The sequence below is a fragment of the Tachypleus tridentatus genome, chromosome 8 (genome assembly GCF_004210375.1).
Source record: "Tachypleus tridentatus isolate NWPU-2018 chromosome 8, ASM421037v1, whole genome shotgun sequence".
Taxonomy (NCBI): domain Eukaryota; kingdom Metazoa; phylum Arthropoda; class Merostomata; order Xiphosura; family Limulidae; genus Tachypleus; species Tachypleus tridentatus.
This window is the reverse complement of record NC_134832.1, coordinates 115,835,610-115,847,492: the sequence shown is the minus strand read 5'-3', so window position 1 is coordinate 115,847,492 and position 11,883 is coordinate 115,835,610. Positions and strand designations below refer to the sequence as shown.

At 31.7% G+C, this 11,883-nt stretch overlaps 1 protein-coding gene across 12 annotated transcripts in view; it reads left to right on the top strand.

The window, feature by feature from the left end:
• The window catches only part of LOC143223265 (rho GTPase-activating protein 45-like), a 117,851-nt gene extending 111,088 nt beyond the window's left edge, over positions 1-6,763 (top strand). For all 12 annotated transcript variants that reach the window (XM_076450998.1, XM_076450995.1, XM_076450996.1 and 9 more), the window contains 2 exons: positions 574-670; positions 2,551-6,763. In XM_076450998.1, coding sequence (XP_076307113.1) covers positions 574-670; positions 2,551-2,884 — 431 coding nt within the window. In that variant the 3' untranslated portion in view covers positions 2,885-6,763. The remainder of the gene's footprint in view (positions 1-573; positions 671-2,550) is intronic.
• The last annotated feature ends 5,120 nt before the right edge of the window (positions 6,764-11,883 follow it).

Sequence of the window (11,883 nt, the reverse complement as noted above, 5' to 3'; positions counted from 1 at the left end):
AATAACTAAAAACCACAAAAGGTTTTAATTTTTTTCTTTTCTCATTTTTAAGTTTTTTTGTTTTTATTATGTTTCCTTTGGAGTTCATTTTGTGTACCTTTTGTGTATTAGTTTCCTTTGCAGTTTGATATTTTATTTTCATTTAAAGTGTATTATGAAGATTAGTTTATGCCCTGTACATTACTTGATACTATGCAAGTGTTTTTTTTATAACATAAGAAGCTTCAAACAGATGACTGGGAAAGGATAAACAAAATTATTAAGGGCTAAGTCAAGCAGTAAATGTTTCCAAAAATAGTAACTCAGTAATATGAAAATTTCACTACATAGTGTTAGGTGTTAAGTCACAATAAGATATTATTAGGAGTTGTGATGCTTTCTGTCAGCATATTGAAAATCTTGATCAACCAATATTTGTCTGCACAGAATTATTTAATAATTTGTCACTTAAATCATTTTGATAGCATTGTTAAGCAGAATTTTAGTATAAATTTTGGTTATTTTTTACTTCTGGTTTATTGGCATTATACTATCTTAAATTGTTTTATCAATTGCCTTTATTATCTTTAACAGGGTTATCAGTTCTTGATAAAAAGATAAACTTACCTGGCAGTAGGTATTCACTGGCATCTCTTCCTGTGCACATGTCAAAAAATATATCTCGAACATGGTTTGTATTATTATTTTTATGAACTAAGTTTAAATTTAATTTGCTTGCTCCAAACCTGTAATTAAAGACTTATGGAAATTAAAATTATTGTATTGTTTTTTAATTATTTCTAGATTTTCTTTTTTCACTTTTATGTAGAAAGTATTCATTTCAAATTTTTTCATATAATGTTTTTGATTTTGTAACAAATGCATAAATATAATTTCATTTTTAAGATAAAGAGATTGGAGCTTCAATAAACAATTTTGAACAATTGAGGAAGGACATGTAAACTACATCTCTATAGACATAAAACAGTCATTTGTCTTGAATTTTAGTGTATTTCAAGTGCATTTGTTTATGCTTGAAATAACTGCTTTTATCATTGTTCTTCTTTCAACACACTTTTATTCTTATTCTTGAAATTTTCTCGTGATTTTAAAAATAATTAGTTAATAATGAATAGTTTTTCAAAAAATGTTCATTAATACTTTGCATGGATTAAAAACATAAAATAGTAATGAATCAGTTTTTTAATCATCATGTAACAAGTTCAATGTAATAGAACATGTTAGGCTCTACTAAATATGTAGTTGAATATGATAGCTTGTTCAACTCAAAGGGATAGAACAAAACAGAGTTGTAAAAGTTGTGAATATTTAATGTGAACTATGATATAGTTTGGTTGGCTGGAGATATATTAATTTGAAATTTAAGTTACCTACTGTGACTGAAACTAAATGTAAAACACTTATCATGCTCAACATTTCTCCAGATTAGCCATGACATCACCAGGCACAAGACAACAATAAATACATAGCAACTGTTAGAACTGTTTTTGAAAACGTCTGTGTTCATTGTTTCCTGATGAAGTCATTAACACAGTGAGATAAACATGTAGTAACTCTCTTTCTTGTTCTAGATTACTGGTGTTTCTACTGCTAATACTCATTAGAACTTACACAATAAAAGTTACTTAAGAAAAGTATACTGTTTAAAAAAAATGTTTCTTTAGGACCTAGTTTCACCTTTGTTTATGTAGATAAGGTTCACTTTTGATTGAATTTATAGGAAGTAAGCTCCACTGAGCAAGGGTCAGGGAACTTTTGTTCTTTTCTGTATTATAAATTTGTAGCATAACCAGTCAAATCCTTTAAAAATACAGATAGTACTGAAATGTTTAAAAGTAGGAAAAATATCCAATAAACCCCCATGTTTTTTTTTGTTATTTTTCAAGATTTTGACTTCTTAACAGTGTCAAGTTTGATACTCAAAACTATAATAATGTTTTTCTAAAACATGAAATTAAGAATTCATAGACTACTCTTGCAAGATAAGAATATTATAAGGTGATTTAATTTTATTCTGTAGATCCTGACAATACTAACCTGCTTATTATACTATTAGCCTGGCTTTTGATAATGTCCAGCTTTCAGGAGCCATGAGCAGAGCTTTCAGTTTTTAATTAAAAAAATGTTTATTGTTCGAATATTATATAAAAGAAAAGTAACCGTGTATCTCAATAATGATTATTTTATGAAAGAAAAAAGTAAATAGTGGGATCCCTTTAATACGATTTTTCATCTCAAAATGATTGTTTATGGTAAGTCAAGAGTATATACTTGTATCTGTTATATTCACAAAGTTCCACAATGAGCATTTTATAAAAAAAATATTTTATTGCAGGTATATTTTAAAACATTATATAAAAAATTAAAAACATTCCAACTTCTACTTTTGTATATTTCATTATAGTTTGTTTTTTTAAACAAAATTATTGTCTGTAGATTTTTTCTTTCATTTTTATTTTATAGTAATGTAGAGAAACAAGATATGAAAATAACTTTTCTTAAAAATATATTTATTATTAATTTCATAAATTTTGTGTATTTTGTTTTCAGGTCTCTGTCAAAAGAAGGAGCTCAGAACATTTTGGCTCGACAGCTTAATTCTGTAGATTCACAATTAACTAATCAGAATAGCATGGCTTGTGATGAAACACCACAGCAAGAAATGGATGACTCTATGAGAAAATATGAAAGAAAACATTTTACAAATGTAACTTACATTGCAGATAATAGCTCACAAGCTCCTGCAGTGTCCTTGTTGTCTTCTTCACTCAACTTGTTATCACCAAAACTCAGATCTAGCAAGATCTTTATGACAGATAAAAAAGGAGACCTCCAAGAGACAGAGAGAGCTAGTAGTCCCAGTGACCAGTTACACTTTGTTTAGTATTGTTTGAAACACTTTAACAAATCTGTAGAATTTTCAAAACTTTCTCTGTCAAAAATATATTACAGAGAGTTTGAAACCACAGGTGAAATGAACATAGCTGAGTGTCTGTTTTACCTTGTTATTTTAATACAGTCGTGGGTTAAAATTACTAAACGTTGTTGTATGTTATGTGAAGTTTTGTTTCATATAGGCATGCCTGTTACAGTGTGGAAAATAACTCTGATATGGATATTACCCTGGGAAACCCAACTGAAGAAGTTTGTGGTCTTTCAACTGTGTTACAATGTATTCAAGTTCTGTACAGGCATCTCCTATTTCTGGCAGTCAGACTATCAGAAGAGATTTTCATTTATTTCAACCAAAGACTTACATAAAGGATTTTTTATTCAGGAACGAAAGTCATTTGCATGATATATGAATGTTGATTATTTAAAAACAGAGATTATTACATAACTAGAGCTGTTGTTTACATAAAAAGTGTAAAGAATGATCAGAAATGCTGTCTGCTACATGAGAAACATTTTTGATTCAACTAAAGAGAGTGTGGTAAGGTATTTAATGTCGTGCAAAGTTCAACTTTTCATGGGATGCTAATTGGAAAGACAAGTGGCACATGTTAAAGAAACAGGACTTGAAAATTATTAGAGACTTGTATAAAATACTAACTAATCTGAATGAGACCATTTTGTCTGTTAATATATTTGTGAACTTTGTTTAGAACAGTCACGTTTGACTTAATTGAGGTCATGCAATCAGAAACAGTTTTTCATAATTTTTATTTCAGTTAAACTGTTATTCTCAAGGCTATAAAACAGAAATAACACACTGGTATATTCTTCACATTAAAAACCTAAATATGCTAGATTTATGATAATTTAAGACAATGAATATTTCTAATCCTGGGATGTTATTGATAGATTTATCAGTGACATTTTTTTTAATATAATTTCTTTCTGGCAAACTCAACTAGTTGCCATTTTTTGTTTATCAAACTTCTGTTGTGTAACGATCTTAGAATAACTTTAAGAAAAATGTGAATTTGACATTATGAACAAAATCTAATGGATTAAAATTGTAAAGAGTCAAAATGCCACATTACTGAGAGTTACAGCACTAGTATGTCATAATATTAGAATTTTGGTTAGTTTTATTATAGCATGTTATACATTGGTTGAATATATTGATAGCATTATTTTACTTCAACTGTTTGTAGTTTTTTATAAACAAAACTTTAAAACATCAATTACATTTAATCCACTAAAACTTAACATATTCGTCTATATTTGTGAAAACACGTTAATTTGGACTAACGAACAGATACGTATAGGCAGACTGGCACATTTTTAGTTACTGGAAAATCACATTGTGATTGACCAACATTCGATCAAAGTCAGGCCAAACCTCACTGAAGTGAGGAAAAGGGGTTGTGTTGATAGTACTTACAGTTTGCTGATAATTGTTAATTTGTCATATAAAAAAAATTAGGCTCTTGAGTTAACTATATTAGAAGGCCTCATTTATGGCACTGTAGACAAGCCCAGTGAGAAATTTCCTGGCGATACCCATGACCAGTTTTTTTCTAGTTGTAATTGTTGTTGTTTCCTTCATAGTTTCTTCTTGATATTTTATCTCCATGACGACCTTTTTAACCACTTTGTTTTATATAAATAAACCAATGCATTGTCTTAATGAATATATTTGACCCACTAATTATCAAAGAAATTGCTCTTTTCTGAATTTACTTTTCTTTTAATATATGGATATTTTAATTTCATTTTTAATCATATAATTTGCCATCATCTTCTTCTTAGATGGATATTTTTTATAATCTCCTCTCATAATTATCTAAAGACAGAATTTCATTCTTCAGTTGTTGTTTTTTTAATATTGTACTACTGTAATGCTTTTATTCAGATGTTTGTTATTATAACCTACAACCTTAGTATCCTAAGCCAAATGTTTTTAGCACGTACTACAATGGAGTTGTTGTTGTAGTGTACAACTACATATTAATCCTTCCTTCAGGTTGTTTTTAGTGTCTTAATCCAGTCAGTTTTCTCTTATAAATTCGCCCCCGCTAGTACAGCGGTATGTCTCCGGATTTATAATCCTAAAATGAGAGGTTCGATTCCCCTCGTCGGGCTAAGCAGATAGCCCGATGTGGTTTTGCTATAAGAAAAACACACAAACACGCACACTTATAAATTCCCATATCAACCTAATCTTATTTTTTATTCCTATAATCCTCCTATTTTAATAGTCCATTTATATAGCACCACATGATAACCACATGTAATGCATAATTGTCTAGTAATGGTTTTGCTCTGTTAATATATCAATAACAGGCTAGACAATTTATCATGACAACCTCCTGGTGGAAGAAAACTGTAATAAGCTTATCAACTCACACTCATGTAAATAAGGCTCAAAAGGTTGAAGGTTGTTTCTTAGTTATTACTAAGATTTTAACTGGTCTAAATGTTTAATACTTATAAAATGCAGATTAACGTCAGAAACAATAATATTTTAAATATTTCTTGGAAGATATTCAGTTGTAAAACTATCATCGAAAGTGTTGATCATTGTGCTTTAAAACTTTAATACTGCAATATCCTGAAACGTTTTAAGTGATCTCTGCTTAAAACAATCGAACTAACAAAAGCGCTTTTTTTTTGCTTTATTAAATACAATCTAGCACAATTATGTCTACATACCCTTGTTTCTTAATTAGACATAAAACTAATGATAGGGTTAAGTTTTATCTGTAAACATAAGGTTTTGTAATGAGTATAAAAAAAAACATGGAACCAAGATGACACTTTTCCCTTTTTTTAATACTGTGTAGATGAATAAATTGTTTATTAATTAATAGACTAGAAACGTATCATACATTTGTGACGCACCGATAAGTAACCAAGTTTTGGTTAGTGGGAGATATACGTTGTCATGTATATTCAGAGATTTTTATTTCTCATTTAAGTATGGTTTGTTTAACTGTAACTACGTATATTTCACTTTAAATACCAAGTATGTCTATTTACACCAACTAATTTTGTTGATACTTTAGAAATCAAAGTTTAAAGCAGATGGAATTCAGTTATGTCTTCTCGTTAATTAATGTATTTTATACGTACAACATTGTTTGTACTCCAAGAGCTATTGAAGCTTTTTATAACTGGATAAATATATGGAGTAAAATTTAGACATGCTTGGATTCGTTATAACGTTCGATGCGAATACGTTTTGGAGTATTACACAATCTTGCTTGGATCACTGTGGAAACGACCCTAATTGTCACTACTGTTCTTATGTAATTATACTATTCATGTGACAAATATTTAAGAATCGCAGTTCAAAGCAAATATAATCTTGAACAAAGACCGAATTAAATAAACAGTTAATTATTTTCCTTTCCTAACAATTCCAAATTGAACTATTGAATTGTTCAGATATGTAACTTACAATATTATTAACACGTCATCATCAAAACTATATTATTATCTAAAGTATTATGAATCTGACAGATTAACCTGCTGGTTTACGGGACTAATCTGTGTATCGACAGATATGGATATCCGAAGTAACACTGGTTGTTTTAGAAATGGGAGTTATGTAATATTTTAACCGATATTTACAGTTTATGGCATGCATATATATAAAAATATATATACTCATCTAGGTTTAGCTAGTCTTAACGACCAACATTTCTCAATCTTAGTTATTGTTACAAACTGTATATAAGCTAATATATATATACGCTTTGTATACTTGTATTTCCAAGCGTAACACATACAGCTGTAGCACGAGAGATACGTTGTACTAATACATTTGTTAACAAAATGTATATTATTCAAAATAAACATTTTAAACAAAGATTGTTCAAATTTAGTTATATTTACTTTTATTTGTATAATTTCGTTTATGACCCTCTGGGGACAGCGGTAAGTCTAAGGATTTATGATACAAAACTAGCATGTGGGGCTGGATTCCCAGAAATGAACATGTAGCTTTGCTTTAATAAATACGAACAAATTTAAACTGATTTACAGTTGTAATGAAGTTAAAAAATCCCAATTAGCCAGTGATTAACCTATTTTTTGTGCGTTTATTTTCAGCAGAAGTATACACATAGACACTCTGCAAAAGGGATAATATTAACTTTAAAATATTTCAATATACAACGATGATGTTATGCTATAAAAGAAAACCAGTTTTTGTCGTATGTTAAAGGGTCTCACGTGAGACACTGATAAGTTTACAAACTTACACCGTTAAAATTCGGGATCAGTTCCCCTCGGTAGATACAGCAGATAGTCTACTTTGGCTTTTCTCTAAAAGAGAAACAAACAAACAAGTATTATGTTAAGAAACCTCTTTGCGTTGTTGTAAATATAATGATATAATACAGACAAAATTATTTTCCAAACCGTACAACAGCGGCTAGAATGAAGGAGATTGATAAATTATTTAAAAATTGGATCGAGCATTACCCATTATTAGCATACTCTTTCATTTTGAGAGACAGCTTTTTTAGGTCTCAAGTTTTGGGCTGTAAATAAACTCTTAATAAAACGATCATACCAACAAATTATACTTATTTTGCGATGGTATTATTATTCATTAAATATACATATATTACATATATATGATTATTCTACAAAAAGAATAACTCTAGCTTTACACATCACCCCCTTCCCCCAGTGTCTCAGAGATAAGTCTGGAGGTTGACGACTCTACAAACTGGGTTTCAATACTTACAACCTGCAATATCGTAAGACATACTAGTCATGTTATATTACGCTAGAAACCTGAGTTAAGTTTTTCTTATATTAAAGAAACTTGGTATGCCTGAAAACTTACAATGCTAGAAACCGGGTTTCGATACCCGTGGTGGGCATGGCACAAACAGCCCGTTGTGTAGCTTTGTACTTCAAACAAACATATATTTGGTCCTTATTTCACAATCCCACCTTACCTTATGAAATCTCATGCACTAGCATGTTCATTCATCAAGAAATTACATCAGCATATTTATGCTATAAATTAATGGTCCGTGCCTAAAATACTTTCAGTCACTATGGTAGAAGTGACTACAGTGCTAAGTTCACTCCTGAAGATCGAATCGACCATTCTTCGTAAATTCTCACTACCTTTCAACAACATGATAATCTTAAGGTTTATTCTTTGTTTTTGGAGTTTCGCACAAAGTACAGTGGAGCGCCATTAAGCCGCGGACCAGTAAACCGCGAAATCGCTTAAGTCGCTGTAGCAAGTCTTGTCCCGAAATTTTTTATGTATTAAATCTACTACCTGGCTTTTTAAAGTTTCTCACACTCTCCTTGTATTTATAACTTCAAGGGGATATTTAAAAAGGATTTGCTTTAATTTGGGAAATAAATAAAATATATTACAATAGAAATCGACCGTTAATCTACCTTATCCGCTCTCTATGTCAGCTTTATGGAGGCCGCCATTGTTACCGAATCACACCTCTCCATACATTAAAGTTAATCCGCGGTAAATCCGTGAAAAAAGTGATCAATAATTAAAGTATTATTTTTAATTCGATAATCCAATATTTTTATGGAATTGTATAAATATTGGCCACAAACCCAATAGAAATCACTTCAGTTTCTGAATTAATAGTGAGCATATCATGTTGACATGGCGGCCCGCATGTAACACGGGAAGACGAAATTTTACAGGGAAAAGCGAACCATCGCAATGCATTGGTCGTTTGTGTTAAAACGGCACTTGTCAATTGTATCTGAATAGTCTATACATTAATATTATAATGATCACGCAATGGCCCGGATGAGGCTCCTCGGCGGAACTGTTGGCGACTTCGGCTTTTCAGTCACAAAGGTTTAAGCCGCGGTTAAGCAGGTTGACCCCCAAATACCGAGGCTTAACGGCGCTCCACTGTACTCGAGGGCTGTCTACGATAACTTGGAAGTGACAGATTAGAGAAAATGAGCCAACTAGTGAGCTACTCTTTTAACAACGAAAAGTGGGACTGAACGTCAGATTACATTTTCCCTACAGCTAAAAGGTGAGCGTGTTCGGTGACAAGAGTTTGAACTCGCCATCCGTAGACTGCGGGTCGAGCGCCTTAATCGCCAGGACAGGTTTTACTGTCCATGCCAAATGTAAGAAATTGCAAACCCACGTGTTACTGCTCCTAGCATTTTTCAATAAAGATGTTTTAATTGTTGTTATAGTGCTTATGATGTAGTCTGAAAACTGTTTAACCCTTATGTATGTTTTATACTTAGCAGTTATATCATATATTATGAGAATTCTGGTCATCATTATAGATTTCACTGATATTTTCACTGTAGTATTTTCCGGTGAAACTGATGCGTACATAAATATTAGACAGAAACGCTTTATAGCAGAAGGTTCACTCAGGAAAACTGCAAAGTATCAGAGATTAACTAAACAAGTAAGTTTGAGCTAATAAAGTAAACAGGCCGTTCGAAGTTGCATAGATACTGGATAGTCGCATTCTGCAGGATCAGTAAATCAGCCAACAGAAATCTATTGGTTAATTTGTTCACTGTGTGGACCCAGTAGACTTCATGTGGATCCAACATTCAGTACTAACAGAAGACATCAGATTTACCCAGTAATATATTCCAGTAAACACCAAATTTATTCAAAAACCAGGTACAAAACTAAAATCCATATTGTATAAAAACTTCACTGACATACACAATACTAACATTATTTATAAAATACAATGTAACAGCTGCTAAGACTTCTGTATTGGAGAAACAAGCAGAAAAATAAAAACCAGATTCAAAGAACACCTTCACGCGTTTTTGAACACTGCAAGTCAAATAAACACAACATAACCATAGTAAACACTTAGATACTAAGTAGAGAAACAAATATAAACAAACGCAAAATCAAAGCCCTACTTATAGAGCAACTAAAATAAAAATCAAACCTATGTAAAGGAACATTTTATGCCTATACTAATTAATAACCTAACATCCAACTGCAAACAATCCCATATCCGTTGATACTCTCGTCCCTAAGACGAGTCCTGTAGTGGTCAGTTGCAAACTTTCTTTGCTAACCTGAAGATGATCTAGGAAGGTGGAAACGTTGTTCTCTCCTTTTCAGTAAAAGTGTTAATACCTATACCAGACGTTCTGAAATACATTATTACTTCAAGTGGATTTCTCGTCATCAAAAGATTTTAATTTGTTTGTTCATTTATCTTAAGTCTTGTTTGTTTGTTTGTTTTTTTGTAGTTAAGCACAAAGCTACGCAACGGGCTATTTGTGCTTTGCCTGCCAAGGGTATCGAAATTTGGTTACTAGCATTGTAAGTCCACAAACACACCTCTCTGCTACTGGAGGAACTGGGCCTATGGAACCTCGGCGTTTAGTCTTTTTACACCACTGTATATACATATACACTGTTTAGTCTTTTTACACCACTGTATATACATATACACTGTTTAGTCGTTTTACACCAGTGTATATGTACTTATATATTGTTTAATTGTTTCACACCCCTTATAGACACCTATACATTTTGTATTCGTTTCATTTTAAATTCACTTCTGGTTGAAGAGTGTTTTTCATTTTCTTTTTCCTTGCATGTCTGCGAACCCACACTGCTAGAAATCGGGTTTCGATACCTATAGCCCTCTGTGTAGCTTTGTGCTTAATTTCAAACAATCATTTCAGCCGTGGGGGCGTTTTAATGTGACGGTCAATCCCACTATTCGTTGATAAAAGAGTAGCCCAAGAGTTGGCGTAGGTGGTGAAGACTAGCTGCCTTCCCTCTAGTTTTACACTGCTAAATTAGTGACGGCTAGCGCGGATAGCCCTCGTGTAGCTTTGCGCAAAATTCAAAAACAAATAAAAACAAACAAGCAATTATTTCTTGCATTTTTATTGAACGCAAAACTTTCTAAGTAGTCACCCATGACAGAAAAGGGGTAAAAAATGCTAATTTTCACTCTGAAACCAAATTTTTATCAAGCATTAATTGAGAGGATAGCCTGATGTGGCTTTGCTTTGAGAAAAACACACACAAAATCATTGAGAGGAATTAAAGAACAAACCATCCAGAGTTAAGAGTTAATTTAAATATTTTATGTTACCTTGTTAAATGTACATCATTTTTATTTCGTCCTTGATGCTGGAATACCAGAAGAATCAGCAACCAACAAAACAAATTATTTAATGTCAGTGTTTAGGTTTGTTTATGAAAGAAAAGATAAGATGGGTAGATTAGAAAAGTCCAGCTGTCCGATTTTAAATATAGACGTGTTTCTTGGAGTAATACTTGGGGAGATGATACACTAACAGAGTTAAAAATATATCATAATCAAAATACGAATTGTTTTATAGTATTGTTTCTTCCATTGTCTATTTTTCTCCTGTTCTCAATGGTCCTGATTTTCGAGGTATTTTACGTTGTTAATAAATTCATGTTGAAACACATCAGACAGTGTGAAGGCTAGGGATAAGTAATTTTTGGGTCATCAATGAAAGTGAACAACCTTAGCTAGAAACTGGATATACATATAAGCTACTATTTTTGAATCAACTTATAAGTAGGGACCAACGCTCTCGTTCTCTGTGTTGTACCATATAGTTTCTGAAAGACTTCGCGTTACTTATAGCTGACTCATTGTCACAATTAACGTATTTTTATACTTCATTTTGCTATAGTTTCATTGTTAATATTTTCAAAAAAAGCAGTAACTGGGCCTCAGAAAAGGAAATAGAAAATTTGAGCCCTTGGCCTTAATTATTTCGAGACGCTTCGCAAGTCACATATCTCATTTTATTGCAACGGGTGCTATTAAGTCTAACTAGAAGATCCTTCTTTTGTTGCTAAGAGGATTACTCACTCTGAAGAGAGTAAGCTGACGAGCCACAAAGCTCCGAGCAGATGGTTTGGTAGAAAATGTTCTATCAGATCTAATCTTTCTTACTCCTGAGGATTGTAATTAATAAAAAAAAAGAAAT